Source organism: Alligator sinensis, unplaced genomic scaffold (genome assembly GCF_000455745.1).
Source record: "Alligator sinensis unplaced genomic scaffold, ASM45574v1 scaffold37_1, whole genome shotgun sequence".
NCBI classification, from domain to species: Eukaryota; Metazoa; Chordata; order Crocodylia; family Alligatoridae; genus Alligator; species Alligator sinensis.
Genome location: NW_005841955.1, coordinates 1,114,956 through 1,138,654, shown reverse-complemented (window position 1 = coordinate 1,138,654; position 23,699 = coordinate 1,114,956). Strand labels below are relative to the sequence as shown.

Genomic DNA, 23,699 nt, shown 5'->3' with positions numbered 1-23,699 from the left:
AGTGGATAGGAGTGGCAGTCTGGGAGGGTGTTAAACTAAGGGTGTGTAAGAAGTTACATTTATCATGTGATGAAGCCCTGGAAAATAATCTATAGCCATGAAACAGCAACCATTTGCAGCTGGAGAGTGCTTTTAAATTGCATGAAAGATTGCGTGAAAATGTAACCCTTGTCTGATGTAATATCAGACGGGGGTGCTCTAGGGTAGCGTGCCTTAGAGAACCTTTGGTTCCCTGTGAGGATTAACTTTGGGTGATTCCACCCGCATCTCATGTTTCTTTGCAGAGCTGGGCTAGCGCTTGCACGAGAGAGCACTGGCCCAGCCCCACCTTAAGAGCTGTCAGAAAGCAGACAGAAAATTGCTGTCTCCTCCCTGCATAGCTGGATGTGTGTGGGGGGGAAGGGAGCCCCCCCATACTCTGTGTGCCCCCCCATCCCTGATGGGTTCTTGGGCAGGTCCATGCAGTGGGAAGGGAGGGGAGACTCCCTTCCCCCGCCCCCCATCCCCTGCATGAGCATTTTTTAGTGCCAGAGCTGGTGGGGTGGACGGGGACAGAGCTCTCCTGCCTTGTGGGCCTGGCCTGACTACCTCTGCTGGGGTCTTGAGGGGAGTTGTGCAAGGGTCTTGATAGTGGCAGAAGCTGTTGCCCCTGGAGCTGGGATGGGGGAAATGGAGTCTCCTGCATCACAGGACCTGCCCAGTTTCCCACAAGATCCCTGCAAGGGTAGCCAGGCTGGGCCCATGAAGTGGGGGGCTCTACTTCCCACACCCACCCCAGCTCCAGATGTACCAGCCTTGGCCACAATCATGATACTTACATGGGGGATGGGTAGCCTCCCTACCACTTGGGGCCCAGCCTGGCCTCCCTCAAAACCTCAACAGGGGTAGTTGGGGGGCTGAATGGCAGGGGGTCTCCGTCTCTTCTCACCAGCCAATGCTGACAGTTGCCAACTAGCAGAGGGGAAGGGCTGGGGAGAGGGGCAGTCTGCCTGGTGGTATGGGCCAGTGAAGGCAGACTGAGGCCCCCCTCCCACCCAACAGGTGAACATGTGTTGGGTTCCATGGTGCTCTAACTCATGGCACTTTGTGTAAAGCATCATAGTTAGAGCACCTACCCAACAGGCTGCCTGAACTTCTTTACACACCCTAATTTGTGGCATGCCTGCCAAAAAGGTTGACTCCCACTGTTGTAAAACCTGTGGGAATTGTACTAGTTTTAGGAACAGTATTCTTGACTCAGTTTCTCCTGCTTCTTGTGTACTACTGGCATGGTGGCAAATGGGGGAATACCTTCTCTGGACTGGAACAAGTGAGACTCATCACTGTCTGACTCTGTAGGAAAATTTTATTTGGAACCATCAAGGACAGTACATCTAAATGGAGTAGTCTCGTGAAGCTATGGATGCCGTTCAGACAGAAGCACCCTGAAGAACAATGGACTAGCTAAAATAGGGACTGGAAAGTTTCTGAAGCACTCCTGCAAAGATTGAAAAGCAAAAAAAGCCAAATCTTTGAATCTGAATCGAATCAGGAGATCAATTAAAAGGTCTGAATGGAATTGGAAGCCTCCAAATCAATTCAGAAAAGATTCAGTGCCAATTCGGAGGTTCGGCCATAGACTAAACAGGCAGCTGGACACAGCTGCCTCCAGCTGGTAAGTCTGTTGTGGTGGGCAGAGCGGGGAGGAAGGGGCATGGGGGTGGGGAAGATCAATGCCCCCACAGCGAGGGAGGGATTGAGGCTGGGGCTGGGGGTGGGGCTGGGACAAGCTGCCCAGCTGGGGCGGGGGGTCCCCCAGCCCGTCCCCTGCCAGTCTGTGCTCTACATTGTGGGTGGAGCCAGGGCTGTGCTTCAGGTGGCTAGCCTTGGCCGCAGCCCAGAGCGCAGCCCTGGCTCTATCCGCCCTACAGAGTGCAGTGGAGTGGGGGCTATAGGGGGGCTGCAGCCCCCCTAAAATTCCCCATAGACCCTGCTACTGGTTCCACTCCGATCCGGGTACACACGCCCGCCGCTATGCCCTGTCGGTGCTTGCCTAGCCAGGGTGAATCTGTGGCTTGTCCAGGGGCATGGGGAGGCTGAGGGCATAGATCCTGCTCCCAGCACCTTCTGCCACCCACCCAGAGTGCAGCCCAGCCCAGCCCACCCTGCACATATCCAGGGGCACACACCCGCTGCCATGCCCTCCTGGACTGGTGGTGCACGGTGGTGCACAGTGGTGGGAGCTCCCTGAGTCCCATGCCCTCCCTGCCCCAGCTGGGCAGCTTGTTCCAGCCCCAATCCCTCACTCGCTGTGGGGGTATTGATCTGCCCTTCGCTCCCAGGTCTTTCCCTCCCCACTCTGCCCACCACAACAGATTTACCAGCTGGAGGCAGCTGTGTCCAGCATGGTGAGGACAGCTGCCTGTTTGTACTGACTACAAACTCATCAGGGGAGATCATCAGCAAATAGGAAGAGCCCTTTTCTCCCCAGCATCACCTGGGGTGATAAGGAACAATGGTAATAAACTGATGGAGAATAGGTTTAGGTTAGAGATCAGAAGGCAATATTTTACAGTTAGGGTGGCCAGAATCTGGAACCAACTTCCTAGGGAAGTGGTCCTAACCCCTACCTTGGGTAAATTAAAAAAGAGGTTAGATGATCACCTGTCTCGGGTGTTGTGAACCCAGCATTCATTCCTGCCTGTTGTGGTGACCCCAGCTTTCATTCCTGCCTGTGGCAGGGGGTCAGGCTAGATGATCTGTTCAGGTCCCTCCTGACCCTAGCTACTATGAAACTATGAAACTGTTTTGTCTATGGCTGAATCTGCAAATCAGCGCTGAATCTTTGAATCCAAATTGGCTGAATTGAATCAGGACAGTGATTCAAATTACTGAATTGAATCACTGTCCCTCCAAATCGGATGAATCCGAATTCAAAGCGAATACTTGCCACTTCACACAGGCCTACTGCATAGTAATCCCAGAGCTGTATCACGCTGCCTGAGTATCTGCCTGCAGCAGCACTGTTGACTTGAGAGGGGCAGGGGGCAGTGTCCTGGATTTCACATTGTTCCATATAGGTATAGTACAGTGTCCCTCACAACCCCTCCTCTTACAACTGATCTTCTTTGTTAAATATTCTTTGGTGCAAGGGCAGGAGCCCTCAGTCTTACATCTGCCAGGGTGTTTTTTAACCAATAGGGTACAGAATTAGTCCATCTCTTTTTCTTTCTCTTTTTGGTCTAATTCAGTTTAATTATTTCATGTAAAGTAGAGTAGCTTCTAGGGATGACTGAAAAAGCCTCACCCTAGAATAACCATTAACCAAGTGTCTAGAACACTCCCTTGGGGTATGGGAGCAGGAGGCTCAAGTCTCTGATGCAAAGCTAAGACTCCTATATTTTAGGAGAATGCTCTGAGTGGGCTGCCTGGGGTGACAGACACACTATTAGGCTAATGTGCAGTAAGCATCACTAAAAAAAACCATGCACCGGTGTGCATTTAGTTAGTACCTCTTATTAGAGGCACTAAACGAAATGCACAGTAATTAAGGCACATTAATGAACATGAAGATATGCCCACAGACTTGAACCCCTTAAGTGTTGTCTGAAAGTACCTAGTGGTTTTCATTCTGCCAATGAAATAGGCAGGGGAATAGCTAGGCTAAGAATTCTGTGCCCAGGACCTCTGGCCTTCAATCTGAACTAAAGGACCAAGCAGTGCTTCAGTGGCTTTGCACATGCCTGCCAGCAAAAACTCAGAAGCCTAGGCAACTAGGTTCAGCTTAGCAGTGATTTTCAGTATGCCAGTAATTCATGAATGGTGGACTTGGACTCTTGGGGCATCTTTAGACATGCTCTGGAGTGGGGAGCTTTAATTAGAACAACTCTGGGGAGCCACTCTAGTTAACTTGCTCACAGTGTCTCATGTATTCAGCATCCCGTGTGCAACAATGTCTTTATGTGACTAAGATTTGATCTGTGTCTTTCATAGTATTTCAGTTATTTGTGCATGCTCACAGTTATGTTCCAGCAGTGATGCTGCTTTCTTCCATTATAGTTCAAAAACAGGAAAAAAGAAGAATACCCATTTCTAGGGATTTTACGAAAGCATGCTTTATGGAATAGGGACTGTGTTCACCTCTACATTTAGAGAATGGCCTGCACCCTATGGACAGCATGATAATTTAAAAATGATTAAATAAATCAAGTACTTGATTACTCTTTCTAGAATCTATGCTGTTCTAGACAGTGAGGGAGTGAGCAGAAATGATGGGCTGTGGCATCTACTAGATCTTTGGGGAAGATCCATAGTGCAATAATTTGGTCTTTATAGTCTGTTAATCCAATGCCCACTAAATCTGCTAAAGAATGTGGTATTAACTCAGTACCTCTTATTTATATTACTCCATTCTATTCAGATAACTGCTAGTACCTTGTGCCACCATGGTACTTTGAGGTTGGTACACATAACTTTTCATCCATTTACATAAACATGAAATAGAGAATAGGTGCCAAAACTGCTGCCCAGAATTAGAGAATGGCACACTACAGAAGAGTTATTGCTGCATTCCCCAAATATGTACTAGAATTATCATCTCACCTCTTAATCTATAATAAGCTTGGTGACTGGTTAAAATTTGCTTCACTGATTCTTGTGGACAGACTTTCACACCAGTTGGGAGGAGAGATGACCTTTTTGTTCGATGCTTAGTCATATCAAATATCTTTCTGATGGTTGACTCTCTAGATTGCTTTGTTATTTTTTCTGAGGCATCTGCAAGATGTTTGGCTTCATCATGACTTATTTCTGTAAGAGGTAAAACAATAAAAACGCATGTAAATAGGTTAACATATAGCACATGGATAGAAGATATGTGCTGTAAGAAGAAAACCCCCATTGAAATCAAGCCAAAACCTAAGCACTGAATACCAACCAGTTGGTGAATATGCCAAGGTAGGGGCTGAACCAATGTGTTGAAGACAACGATCAGTTTATAGATATGGGAATCAGAAAATCTGGTTTCTGATTTCCAGTTTATCTAGCTGATCATTTGCTGTTGGGGTCAATTAAGATTAAATATTTTCAAAACTTCTAAATGACTCAAGGGACTAAATTCCATTTCCATTGATGATTTAGACCCAGATTCACATTGGGGAGTAGGCAGTGCAACTTCTAACTGTCAGGCACCTGACTCCTTCTGCAGAATGTGCAGCCCTAAGTTAGATATCCATGCTCTCCATCACTGCACAGGAAGAGTAAGGTTTCTCATGACTCAGATCTCTGTTGCCAGGACTATTTGGGCACCTATACACGAGTAGTGATTCTGCTCCGATGCGCTGTAAGCTTACAGCACGTCACAGCAGGCTCAATTAATTGAGTCTGCTGGAGCATGGTAATTACTGTGCTCAAACAGACTCCAGCGGCTCCTGTATCAGCATCCCCATGCTTAAAAATGGAGGCGGGGGCACTGTGACTAAAGCTGGTTCAATGATCTTTAGCTATAGTGCCCCTGCCACCATTTCTAAGCATGGGGACATTGATACATGAGATGCTCTGAAAGCCACTCTAATTAAAGCACACCCCGCCCCCCTCAGTTCCAGAGCATGTGTATAAATGCCTTTTATTAGACAGTCTCTGGTTAAAAAAACAGAAACAAGACCTGGCAGCTGGCATAAGAATCTAAATCTACCTCCTCTCAGGGGAGCGCCAGTACAATTAACCTTGGGGTTACAGCATTCTCTTGGAAAGTGGGAAATATTGGGCTCAAATCCCTGCAGCCGAGGTGTGCTAGAGCTCATTTCTCCCACACTGTGGCTGAATGCTGTAACTGCCAGCCTACTGAGCAGAAGGTGGGCATTATTAGTATTATCACAGGCTGAAATAAATGCGTCCATCTGAGTTAGCTGTGTTTTTCTGTCCACAGGACAGAACAGGGGTCAGTAGCATTTTGGAGCAGGGACCTGCTTTAACAGAGCATAGCTCCAAGTGTGGGCCACTTTCAACTGAGCCTGTAGACAAATTGGAAAGAGTCCAGCAGAGGGCAACAAAAATGGTTAGGGGGCTGGGGTACATGACTTATGAGGAGAAGATGAGGGAACTGGGCTTATTTAGTCTGGAGAATAGAAAACTGAGGGTGGGGGTGGGTGGGTGTTAATAGCAGCCTTCAGCTATGTGAGGGATGGTCCCAAAGACAATGGAGCTAGACTGTTCTCTGTGGTGGCAGATGACAGAGCAAGGAGCAACAGTCTCAATTTGCAGCAAGGGAAGTTGAGGTTAGAAATTAGGAAAAACTTTCTCATTAGGAGGATAGTAAAGCATTGGAACAGATTACTCCAGGGGTGGGTAAACTATGGCCCACAGGCTGGATGCAGCTCGCAAGGCCATTCTATCTGGCCTGTGGGACCCCTAAATTTTTTTTGAAAATTAAAATGTATCTGTCCTTGGTTCCTGTCAAAAATGACAGGACCCAGGGGCAGTAGGACCCAGGGAAAGCCTGGTGGGCTCCTGCAACAGCAGGGTGCACCCAGCCCTGCCTGGGACCACGTGGCTGCCCCGGTGTGGGAAGCTCAGGTAAAGATGGGGAGGGCAGGGGAGGAGTTGGTGCAGAGTTCTTGGAAAAGTGGCCCCTTGCCTGCTCCTTGGCTGGCGCTCCCTGCTATAGCCACTCACAGCCCAAGCAGGGCTGTCCTGAGCAGGCACAGGCAGCCCCATGTGGGCTTTGAGTAGCTGCAGTGTGGGGCACCAGGCGCAGGGTGGGCGAGAGGCTGCTTTTCCCCACGCTCAGCAATAGCTTGTAACCCAGCTCCATGCTGGCTCTGGACTCGCTCTTTGGAGCTGTGCCATGGCAGTAGCTGTGGCTCCCCTGCTTGCCACACTGGGAGGAGTTTGCTGCTGCTGCCCGCCTGGAGCTCGCGCCATTGTAGGCTGTGGTGAGGCTGCCATCACTGCCTCTGGGCTGCCCAGCACGCAAGCTCTGGATGAACAGCAGCAGCAAACACTGCCCAGCACAGCAAGCGGGAGGGCTGCAGCTGCTGCCGCGGCACAGCCCCAGTGGGTGAACCCGGAGCTGGTGCGGGGCCCAGACTGGCAGAGGGGGTGGGTTACAAACTGGTGCTGAATGTGGGGGAAAAGCAGCCCCTTGCCCTCCCCATGGCCGGCACCCTGCACTGTAGCTGCTCATAGCCCACATGGGGCTGCCTGTGCCTGCTCAGGACAGCCCCGCGTGGGCTGCGAGCAGCTGCAGCAGGGAGTGCTGGCCATGGGGCGGGGAAGGGGCCGCTTTTCCCCGCCCTCCGCACCAGCTCCTTCCCTGCCAGCAAGCAGGGGGTTGGGGCTGCATGCTGCCCCCTGCCTGTACCTTGGGGCTTTGAGTGGGTGTGGGAGCACAGGGCCCACACCGGTGTCCCAGGGTCAACGCTAGCAGGGCCCAGAGCAGGGCAGCAGTGGTACAGGGTCCCGGCCAGCAGGGGCTCTATGGAGCCAGGCCAGCTCCCCCCTTCTTCCTGCTGGTGCAGCCCAGCCCAGCTTCACAGACCCCTGCCAGCCTGCACCCTGCTCTGGGCCTCACCAGTGCTGGCTCTGGGATATTGGTCCCATAACATTGAGATATTGGTCCCAAGATGGTGACCAAGGGGCAGGGCACCTGTCAAGAGGCGGGGCTACCCATGTGGCCCTCAACAGCTTGCCAAAGATGGGTAAGTGGCCCTCCGCCTGAAATAATTGCTTGTCCCTGGGTTACTCAGAGAGGCTGTGGACCCTCCATCTCTGGAGGTTTTTAAGACCCAGCTGGACAAATTCTTGGCTGAGATGATCTACTTGGGGATGGTTCTGCTTTCAGTAGGTGGTTGGACTAGATGATCTCCTGAGGGCCCTTCCAACCCTAATTTTCTGTGATTTTATGATCATCACTTTTCACCATCATCACACCCACAACTACAATCTCACTGTGTAGGAGCAGCCTGCTGTCTCCACAGGTTGGATAAAATGGCTGTAGGTTGGGGAACTTTGCTCCCCAAAATGAAGGCACATACTGAACTTTGTGGCTGCTGGTGCATGGTCAGTTCAATTTTCTCTTTGTAACTTAGGTATCTAGACTCCACCTAAATCTTTTTAGCTGTCTATGCAACCAGTTTTAGTTCTGCTTTAGATGACTTTAGAAAATAGGGATTTTGCTTTTGAAATGTTATCTATAATCTCTCTGTGCCACAATTTCCGCATGAAAAAGTGAAAATGGCTATTGCTTATGACACTTAACACCTCAAAGGCATGTTCTGAGTTTTCATACTAATTTAAATACTTGCAGGAAGATGCTTCAGAGGTGCAAAAAGCTCTGCAATGCGCTGTACTTGCTAACTAAAACCAAATAATTGAGAATTCAGACCCAGAACCTCAAGTTACTTAGCTTCAAACTAGCACTGAAATCAATGGGAGCTAGGCATCTAGATATCTTTGAGGATCTGGGTTTCATTGTTATTTAGTTTGGGAGTAACACCTACAAAAAAGGAGAAGCACCTCTGTAACCAGAAGGATCCAACTACAGTTCTTGTGGATTGCATTTTTCCTATTTCCAAGTTATACACAAGATGACACAGCACGTCAAGTTTAAAGTGAAAAAAGTTAACAGCATAAAATAAAATTAGAACTCTTACATTTAAATGATCTGAAAAAGTAGCAGTCTGATGGAAAAAAATGAAACAACTCCTGGAAGACGTAATTAGGATATTTTAGATTCTGTTGTTTGTTACTTAATTATAATATTGATGTTAAACTCAACTTGTAAGGATTCTTTTGAGGCATTTTCCCAGACCTCGTATTCTCACCATATACCAAAATAAAGAAAAAAACCACAGTAAATAGAATAAATGGTTTGCTGAAAGAACTAGGGGAAGGGATGATTTTTTAGATAATTGGAAAAATTTTTGAGGCAGAAAATAAGAGGGTGACATAATGTTCATGTAGCTTGGATGCTGATGAATTGGCTGTAAACAATGATTGCTTTTGGAAAATGTTCAAACTTTCTTAGTACAGGAGAAAGGAGCTAATCTGTTTTCCAAGAGACCAAGTTTACAAATAATAAGAATAAAAGAAAAAATTAAAGATAAAAAAAATCTGTTTTCCTATGAAATGGAAGAAACAACCTAAAACAAAATAAAAGCATTCATTATTCTGTCAGTTGTTCTAGGATGGATGATGACAAAATAAAGAATATAAAAATGAATTATCTTGACAGCTTGAAACTCGGTGAATTATATTCTGAAAATTGGGGAGGAAAAGGAGAAAAAAACAGGAATAGAAAAATTGAATGTGACAAAGAAATGGTACTTAAACTCTTGGGATGGATGAAGTTCTCTGGGTATACATGGCTGGAGTTCTTAATTAACATCTGAATAAGTATCATATTGTCAACATGGTGGAATTATAGTTATTGCATCTTGTATAGTAATAATTAACGACACCATGTGACATAAGCAGATCTCTTGTATGTGAAGAGTTGACCACTTGGTTATAAGGAGTACCATGCAGAAACTGAATATTAAGTGGGGCTAATGCACATAATTTTGGCCTTTCAAAGCACACTTTAGGTTGAACAGCACCAAGTTCTAGACCTGCAAAGTGGAACTCTGAAATCATTGGCAAGTTAAGTGAAAATGAGGATACAGTTGTACAGCATGTCAAATCAAATCATTGTGGAAATCATTATTTTTTAAAATGATGTTTGACTGAGCGATATCAGTGAAGGCAGGGAAGATTCACACCTTATAACCTAACTAAATTGGAGATGTATAGCATGAGCTTTCGTGAACCCTGTTGATGAGAAAGTGTGAAAGGATTTTGCTCCATGCAAACGCTCCCAGGGTCTACCACAAACCTTTATGGAGCAAATAGTGCAGCGCTTAACCTCAGTTGAAGAATGAGGCACTTGCACTACCCGTGTGAGTGATAGCAGTTGTTACACCAGACTGGAGACCTCTACATCACTAAGATCTCTAACACAAGTCTCTCAGATTCCAGGGTGGAGATATGCTTGACGTGGCCAAAACCCACACAGTGGGAACAACAGTAAACTGTGGCTGCTTCTCCTTTCCAGAGGTTGCATTAGGTACTGTAGCCAACCTGCACATACAATCTGACCATTTGAGCAGAAAATGTCACAAAGCTCTTTGATCAATTTTGTTTGAAGTAACGGTCTTTCATACAGGCTTTGCTGCTTTCCCAGGGTTTGATCTAATGGCATTTGGTTGAATTATGAACACTACAATTTACAAGGCTGTTAATGGGGGACATTTTAAAGCTTCAGTAGTGAAACGATCCCCCATTTGCAATTTATGTTAGGTGTAGGATACAGACTTTTGAATCTGAGAATGTGTATGTATATTAGTTACCCTCTGATCCACCTCCAATACTACTATGTATTATGGGTAGGTAAAGAATCATCTTCAGCTATGAGTGTTCCACCTACAGCCTCTCTTTTTACCGTGAAAGGTCAGTGTGGAGACAAAATAGTGTGGAAGCCTTTGCCTGAGTCATTTATAACTGGGTGAATTTCACCCAATTTGCATCCCAGGGGTGGCCTTTTCTTTTTGCACACAAAGCTTCTTTCATCTCGACTTGTGAGCTCTCCATCTTGTCAAATTTCAGTACAGTTTGGATTAGAAAAAGGAATAACTTGCTATATCTGTTCATGGTTCTCAGCATTTGCTGAATGCAAAGCAACCTCTCTCTCCCAGTACGAACACCGTTTGTTTGTGACTCATCAGAACTTTGCCCTCCTCCTGCATTAGTATAAATTCTTGATTACAAACCAGAGAATCTTCTACTAAAGAGCACAAATATCTAAATGGCTTGAATGTTTTCTTCTTATTGAAAAAATGTTTATTTAAACCTAACAAGTCTTGTACCATATTGATAATGTGTCCACACAGTCTAGCCTGTCCTTGCTCTCCTCCCATGCTTATCACTGAGTAGCCTTGGATGATTCCACTTTTACATGGTTATTTATTGACCTTGAAACCCAGAGCACTTTCATAAGAAACCATATACCAAGCAATCCCAGTAATGTGGATTTTTTGGGGGAGGTTCTTAATTTAAGGCAAAAGACTGTTTTTATATTTTGTCCCTTTTGTTTCATCCTGTTAATTTACATTTGTCTCACTTTTAAATTCTGGAAAGCTGTGGATGATTTTATTCTTCCGCATGATAATCTTAATTCTTCCACTTTTCATGATAATCTTAATGCAGGAAGGAAGACATCTGCTCTGGTCTTGTGGCATTTTAATAATACTTAAAATTTTATATAGTACTTTGTCATCCTCAAGGTGCTTTACAAATGTTTAATTCTCTCTGTCATGGGAAAGAAGTAGGAATCATTGCCCATTATCCAGACAGTATAATTAAGGAGGAGAAACTCAGGATCAGAATCAATTCATTCTTATAGAATACTTCCAGTTTGGTGTCTTGTCCCAGAAGTGACCCAGATAATCAGGGCTAGGTATCCAGGATCCCTGTAGAGTTAATGGAGAGGGATGCCTCCAAGGGAAGTTTCAAAATACACAGGTGCTGAGCAGGGCAGTGTCTAGAGCTAGCCAGTAAAAAGTGCTAGGCACAGGGGTGTGCCAAGACTCTTGCTCCTCCTCAGAATTATAGAACTAGAAATGGAATCAGGGTTACCCATTATGTGCCTCTTCATCTTTAGCTAAAAAGGACACAGGGAGAGTGACCTATCACAGAATGAATGAAATTCAATACAAATCACAGCCACAAAGCTGCTTTTGCTTGGAAACATAACTGGTGGTAGGGGTTGCAGGCCTGCAAGCTGCCTTAGCAAAATGCTTAGCACAAGCAACGTCATTTTGTGCCTTGACATATCTAACTAAACATCACTAAAAGTGGAACAAGTGGGTTGCAGTTTAGGGTGACCTTTTTATGAAGTTAAAAGAGGATGTGGTTTAGCAGTATGAGACAGCAAGATACAAATGGCAGCCTGGCAAGATGACCACTTGTGAAAGATGATTGGTGGATATTTATGACATAACTGCATTGGGCCATACGTAAGGTTATATATATAAATAATATACATATTTACAGTGTGTATGTGTGTGTGTGTATTTACAGTTACATCTATCTATCTATCTATCTAGTTTACAGTTCCCTTATGTATGCCTCAATGCAGTTCTGCATCTTTGTATCGTGTGTATGGTTGCATATTTAGTCCAGTCATTAGTTAGCACACACTGCATTCCCTGATCACGCATTTACTAATCAGTCATAATACTAATTGCATGCCAAACCTGTTCTCTTAATTATGCATTATCTAAATGATCTTTGCTCCATAAATATTGGGAATTATTTTTTATAATTATAATACTGTCCGGAACTGAGAAAGTATCTATCAGAAGGCTCACGTAAAAGTATCTGTATCAACTATTAGGGCTTGCTTAAAGGTTAAGTGTTGCATTTAAAGCCTTACTTAAATATTAGTATTGCTTATGTGTTCAGTAAATTAGGATTTGAGAGAGGAACAGTCTCACCGATCACTTCATTCCCATTCACTACACCCCTTAATTCAATTTAATACAGCAGGAGTTTGTATAAGAATTATAGCAGTTAGAATACTTGCCCAGGAAATGGGATATCTGGTTTTAGGCCTCCTCAGCTTGAAGGGACTGAAATTCACATCTATTCCCTGAAGAGTGCTTCAAACACCAGGCTATAAAACATGCTGGGTGGAGCTACTGAACCTGGACCACTAGTCATCTAAGACGGCAAAAGACACGGGACACAAGGAAAGTGAACATGATATGTAATTCTGTAATCTAGTGATGAGGTCTTTCCCATTGAGGGGAAGGGTTGTAGTGAGCTGGATTCTGGTGTATGCTTCTTGGGGTTTTTTTTCTGTTGTTGCTGTTGTTTTTTAAATCGCTGACTGTCTAATGTAAAATCTGTAACTATCACCATAGCTTTAATCCAGCTCTAAGAACAAAAGCAGGTCACATGGGCCACATCAGTGGTCCATCTAGCCAAAAACTCTGTCTCTGACACGGGCAGTACTAGGTGGTTTTGAAGGAGAGCATAAATACAGGGCAGGCCTAGGGCAATCCATCCCCTATCATACCTTCCTGGCGTCAACCATTATTAATTTAGGCATGTCAGAGGGATGTTAGATTTCCCATGTTGTGGGTGAGTGCTCTAAAAATAAGGTTGCTGTTCAAAAGGTAAGCAGTAGGCCATATTCAAGAGTGGTGATAAGTGCTGTGTGCTTTGTACTGACCTCAATCTGTCAATACTATCACTGTACATCAATGGTTAGGTGTGCTCTGAATAGCTGGTGAATTGGGGATTTAGGTGGATTCCCCCTACCTCTGATCTAGATTATAAGGGAGATTTTGAAACCAAGGACCTTGATCTGGATTAGTTCTGAGTATGCTCAGAGGCCCAAGTCTAGCACCTTGGGAACATTTTCAGGCCAAAATAGACATATAACCATCCTGGGCATTTTGTAGCTGTTGGATTGGTTGATTTGACTCAGCTTTCATGACTTAAGCATTTACTGCATCTATTCACATATCACCTGCAGTCCCTGCACTTAGCCATCCAAAATGAGGCCCATGTTTTAAATTAGGAAGCTGATTTCCTCAGAAGAGCATCTACTACTGCCACATCAAAAGAGAGACATGGGGACACTGTAATGGCTGTCAGTCTGCGCTACCTTGCCTTCCCAGCTGCATGGAGGAAAGACTAGAGAAATCTTTTTTCTCTTAATTTTGCCTTCCCCAAACAAGGTGCACAATTTGTGTGTGTCTGTGTATTATGTGAGAAAATATGGTAAATTACATAAACTACCATTTACTTCGTCAGATCATAGGTGCATCTAACCCAGTATCCTGTTTCGCATAGTGATAGAGAATGGAGGCTGGAAGGGAGGGGGAGCAGACCATGCCAGAAGTTTCCATCGCTTGCTCCTCTCCCATTGCAACTTCTCCCATTCGGAGGCGTAGGGAGTTCTGATTTAGAGGCTGCACTCCTCTGCACCATGTTCAGTGCCTCCTATGGACCATTCTTCCATGACTTTGTGCAAAAGTCTTTTTAACTGACATAAACTGTCAGGGTCCACAACAGTGTGTGGCAGTGAGTTCTACAGGTTAATTACTCATGGTGTGAAAATGAACTTCATTTTGCTGCTTTTAAATGTGCTACCTAATAGTTTCATTTGATGTCCCCTAGTTCTAGCATCGTAAGAAAGTGTAAATAATTAATCCTTATTCACTTTCTCTGCACCATTTAATCTTTTGCAAACCTCTATCACGTCTCCCAGCTGCCTCTCTTTCTAAGCTAAAAAGTCCAAACCTAGTCTCTCCTCATATGAAAACCCTTCGTACCCCTGATTATCCTTGTTGCCCTTCTCTATACCTTTTCTAGTTCTTTTATATCTTTTTGAGGTGGCAAGATCAAAGTTTTGGCTAAGAAAATTATTTGGATCTCATCCTAAGTGCTTTTACCAAGGTTGTGGTAGGATTCGGTGTTGATATTAAATTCAGAAATTTCAGGGCCCTGATCTCAGGCAGATAGAAAACATGATTTATCATTGATGAGCTCTGACTTGCACACTGAGGTTAAAGGAGATCTCTTTGGTACTGGCTCTTCCTCCTCGTTTAAAGATGATAAACCACAATAAAAGGCTGCTATTTGTTTAAAATACTCTTATTGTTTACTCTTTTCACACAAGAAATTGCTATAGTTACCACAAAGATCTTCTATGGTTATTGCAAGGGGAAACTGGCACACACAAAATTCTCTGTGCTAGGATCAAACACCTCTTTCTTAATAATGTGAAGACTTTTGTATTAGACAGTGCTTCTACCCCATGTTTCATGAAAACTATTTTATCCAATTTAGAGCTTTACTAAATAACTGGGCAGGAGAAGCTGAGTAATTCTGAAGGAACAAGTTCTTATTTAGACTTAAATGTTTTTAATCTGCATGAAAAGAAAAAGATAATTTAGGGCTCTTTTAACAGAACTCTTGGGGGAAAAAAATTAAAAGCTTAATGGAGTGGTGCAGTAGGATTTTTTTTGTTTTTGCTTTTGTTTTGTTCTGTTTGTTCGCTATTCTAAAAGCAGGACCAGAGAGGTTGCAACCATGGTTGCTTTTCCATGATTATAGTGGACGTTCTTCTAAAACGCCAGCCTTGTTGCAGAATGCTAATGCTATCTTTTCTCCTCTGCCTTCAAGATTTCTTTTTCAGCTGTGCAAATACATAAACAAGATTGCACTGTGTTGTGACACTAATTCAGAATTAGACATTTAGTTTGACTAGGCCCCAGAAAGTTAAAGCATGATTATATACTATACAAGAAGAATTTCAAATTTGTGTTACTAAATGCTTGAATAGAAAAATAATAAGAAAAATAAGAAAAATAATAATATATATATATATAAGGGGTGTACATCAGGATCTGGGGGAACACCTTTTCACCAGAGCACCTCAAGGGATGACAAGGTCAAATGGTCACAAACTCCTCCAAAACCATGTCAGGCTGGGCATAAGGAAGAACTTCTTTACTGTCCGAGCCCCCAAGGCCTGGAAAAGACTGCTGCCGGAGATGGTGCAAGCACCTACTTTGGACTCCTTTAAGAGACATTTGGACATTTGTCTTGCTGGGATCCTTTGACCGCAGATGACTCCTTGCCCTGGGGCAGGGGGCTGGACTCGATGATCTCCCGAGGTCCCTTCCAGCCCTAATGTCTAGGAAATCTATGAAAACCTCCATCAGGATAACAATATTGAAGTCTGAATAATGCAGGAGAAAATTAAAGGAGTCACTTGAAATAAACCCAAAGTTTGAAATATATGAAAAAGTAAATTAGGCTCTCTAATAAAAAGGTGCTCAAGGACATTCTTCAAATGTAGGGAGGAATACTTGATTGAAATGGGAGGAACACTGCTTCAGAGTACAATAATTGCTAATAATGCACCATCCAAGTCTTATTCAAAGATAGAAGTAGTAACTGGTGATGAAACCTTCTTTTTTTCATAAGAAAATGTTTTTAACTGTTCTCTTATAAATGTGGTTAGATGACCTGAAATGAAAATTAAGCTTATGGTAAGTAGCAGTGTTCTGGTTGTTATTCAAAGCAGTGGGAATAGACAAAGATAATGATAGATAAATTAAAATAGATATACAGATATTTGTAAATGGCTGGTTATATAAATCGATGAGGAAAGCTAGTGTGTTAGCAATGAAGCACATAAGGTGAGTTTAGTATGGACCAGGGTCAAATGCTGACTCCTGCTTCAGAGTGAGGCTCCTTTTTTGCTAATGAGAACAATTGGAAAACAAATCCTCTTTATGGTGGGCTGTCTCTGCAGTAGACTCTCTCACTATGCCCTCATTTAATGGTAGCCCAGGCACCCCAGCTCCTTAGGTGTAAGGTTAATAGGTGTTTGGCTGAAAAGGACCAGATGGGGCACACCAGATGCAATTTTCCCCATGGATTTGGTGTAGCCTTGGCAGAGAGGTAAGTGTGGAGCTCCTCCTTTCCCTTACGAGTGAGAGCAGAGACTTCTCCTTTCAGGAGCAGCAGAGATGGCAGAAAGACTTCTCATAATGATGCCAGAAGTTGGACTGTATATGCTTTAATTGATATACCACATCCGCTGCACTGTACTTCTCTTGCAAAATCCAGAGTTATCTGTTAGAGTGGACCTCCCTCTCCCAAACAGTGTGTCAAGGGGATTAACAGTCCACTGAGAAAACTATGGTACACTTTATATCTCTTGCTGCTATTCTGAGCTCTGTGGTGACTTGGTAGGTTAATGTATACATCAAGACATGCTTCCAAGCTTTCCTCACAATCATGAAGGCTAAAAACTTATTTAAAAAAAGATCTGAGTAAGAGCAGAGTCCCTGCCTTTGCATGTTTGAAGTATTTCATTTTATATTAACATTTCATAGGCAGGTTACACTGGAAGTGATCTTCCAGGCACCTGCTTCACAACTGACCATTTCTCCAGAAGGGTCCACAAGAACCTTCTCATGTCTGCCTTGTACATCACAGCTAAAAAGCACCAGAATGAAAAGTCCTACAGTGCCACAGGAAGACAGCAGGAGAGACAAGGTACCACCAATACTTGGCTGCCACTTCTATCCTTGGATAATCCTAGGAAGTGGACCATGTCCCAAGCTACAGAGGAAAGCAAACCCATCCCACAGCTCTTGCCAATCTGACTGGGGGAAAGTTCCATTTTGACCCTGAATCTGCCCATCAATTTGACCTTTAGTGTCATGTACCTGAGAGTTTGGCTTGGTGCCCAGATGTGCCTATTTCCCAAATCTAGCCATGGCCAATTCCAAAACTTCAGAGGAAGACAACACTTCTTCCCCCACCCTAGCAAATCAAACAATAATTTTGGGAAAAAAATATTCCTTGTGTTCTGGGCAAAAAAGAAAATCACTGAATCATTGAATGTAACTGGCTTAGCTTTATTGACTCTTAGCCGGATCCAGTCTTCCACAGTTCTGCATCTTTGTACCATGTGTGCATGGTTGCATATTTAGTCCAGTCATTAGCTAACACACAGTGCATTCTCTGATCATGCATTTACTAATCAATCAGAATACTAATTGCATGCCAAGCTTGTTCTCTTAATTATGCAACATCTCAATTATCTTTGCTCCATAAATATTGCGGTTTATTTTTTATAATTCTAATACTGTCTGGAACTGAGAAAGTACACAGAAAGGGTTTATTACTACTCTGAGCGTTTCTGATTCTTCCCATTCATATATCAAACCTCTATACTTAGTTCTAGCAGTTGCCTCTGCTGTGCAGACACAGTCCACCATAAATCGATCAATCTCAGGGTAGAGTTACGTGTTACTCATATATCATACTAAGGGCACTTAAAATGTGAGCATCTGCACATTACAGCCTATTAGCTCATGCTAAGTTCCCCCTAAGCATCTCAAAATTATGCCACTCCAGGTGAAGGTTAGCTCTGGGCTATGCTACCTACCTCATGTTAGGGTAACGGAGATCAAAACAAGCAATTTGCTGTCCTCCAGCATCCCAGGATGCATTGTTTCCCCTTGTGCACTACCCAGAGCAGGGATAAGAGCCCAGGTGTTCCAGGTCCTACCCATGCCCCTGCTCACCAGCCTTCTAGGGGCAGTGAAAGCTTAGCAGGCAAGAAATGGTATTAACTTTGAATGTATGACTGCTCATAGCACATTCTAACTTTAACATCACTTAACTTTCTACAGATTTAGTATGGTCTAAGTAGAATGTGTAACTTCATGGGTGACTGGTGTCTCCAGAGTCTGGGGGGCACCAGCAGCCGATCACTGACCGGGGGGGATGGGGTCCTCCATTGGCCGTTCACAGTGCTGGCGGCAAAGCTGGAAGTGCCGTCAGCAAAACCAAAGGTGCCACTGGCACTTCTTTCAGTGCCGCCAGCGCTTCTCAAAGCCGGCCGGCACTAATCGGGGAGGGGGGCACCAGCCAGTGCTTCACTTGGCGCCCCCACTCCCTGGCTGATGAGGGCCAATCTCAGGGTGGGGCATGTCCCCCCATCCCGTGATTCCCCTACGTGTTGTCTATGCATAACTTCACCCTTATTTACTACCTCTTTTTAGGAGGTTTTCCTATTTTAACTCTTCCAAGCCTGTCCAACAAGGCTTTAACATCCTTAGGGAGATAAAAATACTAAAAACTACATAGGACATGCAGTTAATATTATGCTGAAAGCACACCTATCCATTATTGTGCTATCATTTCCAAAAACTTATCAAGCTCTATATTGAATCAGTTCATGTTCCTTGCTTCTTTCTTTGCTTCAAAGACCATTCCAGAACTTCACCCATCTAGTGAAGGTGATGAGCTATGCAGATGGGTGGAGAGCATTGGTCATGCTTGACTTTAGCAAGTACCTAATGGACTTCGCAAGAATCTGGAAGAGAAAGGTATGGATTTGTTAGGAAGAAATTGTGTCATACCAGCTTGATCTCCTTTCTTGACAAAGTAACTGCTTGGGTGGATGAAGGGAATGCTGTAGATACAGTGTATTTGGATTTCAGCAAGGCTTTTGACAAGACCCTGCATGACTTCTCATAAAGAAATTGGAGAAATACGGGCTGAACAAAGCTACTATAAGATGCATAGTCAACTGGCTCAATAGGAAGAACTAAAAAGTAATTATAAATGGATCCATGTCAGAATATCAGGAGGCTTCAAGTGGAATCCCACAGGGGCCTATCCTGGGCCCAGTGCTGTTCAGTGTGTTTATTAATGATTTTGATGCTGGCATAGAAAGCTTCTTGAGCAAGTTTGCAGAAGATATGAAATGAGGAAGAAGTGCAATTCAGAAGAATCTCAACAGATTGGAAAGCTGGGCTGGAGCTATGAAATTCAATGCTGACAAATGCAAGGTGCCACACCTTGGGAAAAATAATCATTATGCCTCACTTAGAGTACTGCACACGATTCTGGGCTTACATTATTCCTCACTTACAGTACTGTACACAATTCATAGATAGATTTCATAGATTTTTAGGGTCAGAAGGGACCTTAGTAGACCATCAAGTCTGACCCCCTGCCCTGGGCAGGAAAGAGCACTGGGGTCAGATGACCCAGCCAGGTGCTTGTCCAGTCTCCTCTTAAAGACCACCAAGGTAGGGGAGGGCATCACCTCCCTTGGAAGCCCATTCCAAATTTTGGTAACCCTCACCATAAAGAAATTGTCCGAATGTCTAATCTAAATCTGCTCTCCATCAGTTTATGGCCATTGTTCCTAGTAACCCCAAGGGGTGCTCTGGTAAACAGAGCATTTCCTATTTCTTGCCACCTTGCCCTGATAAATTTGTAGATGGCCACAAGATCACCTCTCAGCCTCATTTTGTTTAGACTGAAGAGATTCAGGTCTCTCAATCTCTCCTCGTAGGATCTTAACTTCAGGCCCCTAACCATACGAGTGGCCTCCTCTGAACCCTCTCAAGGTTGTCCACATCCCTCTTAAATTGCAGTGCCCAAAACTGGACACAGTACTCCACCTGCGGTTTGACCAAGGCTGCATAGAGGGGAAGGATCACTTCCTTAGATCTGCTTGCGATGCACCTGCTAATGCAAGGAAGAGAGTGGTTAGCTTTACTGATCCCTTTGTCACATTGACAACTCATGTTCATCTCTGAGTCGACTATGACTCTGAGATCCCTTTCTGCTGCTGTGCTGCTTAGAAAGTCACCCCCTAGTCTGTAAGTGTTGGTGATTGGTTATCCCTAGATGTAGCACTATGCACTTATCCTTGTTAAACTGCAATTCTGGGCTTCACATTTTAAAAAGGACATGGAGAAGTTATAGAGAGTCCAAAGGGGGTGACAAGTATGATCAAGGGCTTGGAAGGCAAGTCATATGAGGAGAGATTGAAGGAGCTAGGTATGTTCAGCTTGTGGGGAAGGCATTTAAGAGGGGACATGATACTGTAAAGAAGAGGGAAAACACCTCTTCTTTTCTGCTGCAGGGAGTAGGACCTAGACCAATGGCTTGAAATTGCAGCAAAGATGGTTTAGCTTGGATATCAGAAAAAAAACTTATTCACCATTAGAACAGTGAAGCAGTGAAATAGACTGTCTAGCGAAGCTGTGGCTTCTCCATCACTGGAGGTGTTTAAGAAGAGGTTGAACAGCCACTGGTCAGGGTTTGTCTAGGTTCTTCTATGGGTATTTCCCATGCTTCCAGGCTCTCCTGGTTGCCACATGGGACTGGGAGGGAATTTTCCCCTGCCCCCTCCCCCTTGCTGCTACAGGGCCCAAGGGTAGACGATCCCAACAAGAAGCAAAGGGGGCAAGAGTGCCCAAAAGCTTCCCTGGCTCGCCAAGGATGTCCGGGAATGCCTGGTTGCCAAAAAGGCGGCGTACACCCAGTGGAAGGGATGGGGGGCGATCTCCAAAGAGGAGTATACCTCCACTGCTCGGGCCTGTAGGGGGGCTGTTAGGAAAGCTAAGGCGGACGTAGAGCTAGGACTAGCGTCCAAGATCAAAGATAATAAAAAGTCCTTTTTCAAATATATAGGGAGGATGAAGAAGGCGCTGGGAAATGTTGAGCCCCTGTAAGATGCGCTGGGCAATCTGGTGGTCGCGCCAGAGGAGAAGGCAGACCTCTTTAACAAATTTTTCACCTCCGTTTTCTTGTGCAGGGACCGGCACTCCCCCACTGTGATTCCAGACAGACTTGAGGGGAACGCCTCAAGACCTAAGGTTGAGGAGGACTAGGTTAGAGTGCTTCTGGAGGGGCTGGACGTGTTCAAATCAGCAGGTCCAGATGCTCTCCACCCCAGGGTGTTGAGGGAGCTAGCAGGGGTTATTGCAGGGCCCTTGGCATGGCTTTATGAGCGCTCGTGGTGCTCAGGCCAGGTGCCAGATGATTGGAAGATACCAATGTGGTCCCCATCTTTAAGAAAGGGAGGAGGGAGGACCCGGGCAACTATAGGCCCGTCAGTCTTACCTCAATCCTGGGAAACTCTTTGAGAAGATCATCAAGGAGCACATCTGTGATGGGCTGGCACCAGGGATGATGCTCAAGGGCAACCAGCATGGTTTCTTTAGGGGCAGGTCATGTCAGACCAAACTGATTGCCTTTTACAATCAGGTCACAAAAGCATTGGATACAGGCATTGCCATGAATGTAGTCTTTCTGGACTTCAGCAAGGCCTTTAACACTGTTGACCACCCCATCCTCATTAAAAAACTATGTGACTGTGGCATCGATACCTACACGGCCAGATGGATTGTGAATTGGCTGAAGGGTCGTACTCAGAGGGTGGTGGTGGATGGGTCATATTCGACCTGGGGGGAAGTGGGCAGCGGAGTCCCCAGGGCTCAGTCTTTGGGCCCGCATTGTTCAATTTCTTTGTCAGTGATTTGGATGACGGGGTGAAAAGCAACCTGTTCAAATTTGCTGATGATACCAAAATTTGGGGTGAGGTGGGCATGCTAGCAGGGAGGGAAAGACTGCAGAAAGACCTGGATAGGTTGCAGGGGTGGGCTAACAAAAGCAGGATACGTTTCAATACGGACAAGTGCAGGGTGCTGCACTTGGGCAGTAGTAACCAGCAGCACACTTATAAGATGGGAAACTCCCTTCTTGAGAGCACGGAGGCAGAAAGGGATCTTGGAGTCGTCATTGACTCCAAGATGAACATGGGCCGACAATGCGCACAGCTGGAGTACTGTATCCAGTTCTGGGCACACTTCAAGAGGGATGTAGACAACATTGAGAGGGTCCAGAGGAGGGCCACCCACATGATCCGGGGAAAGCAGGGCAGACCCTACAAGGAGAGGCTACGGGACCTGAACCTGTTCAGCCTTCACAAGAGAAGGCTGAGGGGGGGACCTGGTGACCATCTATAAACTCACTAGTGGGGACCAGAAGAGTTTGGGGGAGACCTTGTTTCCCCTAGCGCCCCCCGGGATAACAAGGAATAACGGCCACAAGTTGTTGGAGAGTAGGTTTAGATTAGACATCCATAGGAACTACTTCACAGTCAGGGCGGCTAGGATCTGGAACCAACTTCCAAGGGAAGTGGTGCTGGCTCCTACCCTGGGGGTCTTTAAGAAGCGGCTTGATGCCTACCTGGCTGGGGTCATTTGAGCCCAGTTTTCTTCCTGCCCAGGCAGGGGGTCAGACCTGAAGATCTACAAGGTCCCTTCCGACCCTACTTCTATGATTCTATGTATAAGGATTTTTTAATCCACCCACAGAGGCATTGGGTGTTGGCTGCAGCCAGTACTGGGGATTTTGATTGGGGTATGCCAGTGATCCTGCTGTGACTTAAACTCAGAAGTTCCTGACTAGAAGGATTTGCCCTACCACTCAGGATCAGACTGGACTAATCATAATATTTGGAGTCAGGAAGAAATTTTATCCCATGATCAGATTGGTATGAACTGGGGTGGGGGTGGCTTAGTCTTCCTTTGTAGTATGGGGCATGGGCCTTTTCCTGGGATCTCTTGAATATATATTAACAAACTTTACAAAGCAGGACATTGGCTACCATGCTCTGCATGGTTTATCTGTGGCAGATTCAGATAATATATCTTATGTTGTATCCAGTTTGACTGCTTAGTTTTGCTAAGAGGTTAGACAATGGTTTCGTATAGTATGGTTTGGATACGTACTATCGGGGGGTTGGACTAGATGAGCTATGGAGTTCCCTTCCAGGCCTACTTCTCTATGGTTCTGTGATTTATACAGAAATGCTGAAAGAACTAGGTTATTTAGTTTGGTGAATAGAAGACTCAAGGGATTTGATAAGCAAGGGTTTTTTGGTAATGTTTCCTTGGAAAACTGAACTGCTTAACTGTTTGGAGAGATGTTAAAGAAGTTTTCTGGGACAAAGTGTCCTTCCTCAGAGCTGGAAAAGAAGTGGATACCGCCTAATCTAAAAGCTAGTAAAACAACTGCTTTTGCTCATTCCATTATGCAAATGAAACAGTCACTTAAAGAAATGAAGGAAGGGTTTGTAAAATGTGGTACAAAGAAAAGTTCTCAGAAGTAGATGTAAAAAAAAGTCAGGGGCAGCTGTACTAGATAATGTAATTAAGTAAAAGAGTAAGACCATTCAAAAGGGTACAGTCAAGTACAGAGAGCATGGCAGGGAGCAGATAAATTGTAATGAGCCATAAAACCATTGCAGAGGTTTATCAAACAAATTTCTTGCCCTGGGC

The 23,699-nt window shown here is 44.8% G+C and overlaps 1 protein-coding gene across 1 annotated transcript in view; it reads right to left on the bottom strand.

Moving 5' to 3' along the window:
• The window catches only part of IMPG1 (interphotoreceptor matrix proteoglycan 1), a 128,012-nt gene that overhangs the window by 96,767 nt on the left and 7,546 nt on the right, over positions 1-23,699 (bottom strand). The window contains exon 2 of the mRNA XM_025200084.1: positions 4,582-4,788. Within this exon, the coding sequence (XP_025055869.1) occupies positions 4,582-4,788 (207 nt within the window). The remainder of the gene's footprint in view (positions 1-4,581; positions 4,789-23,699) is intronic.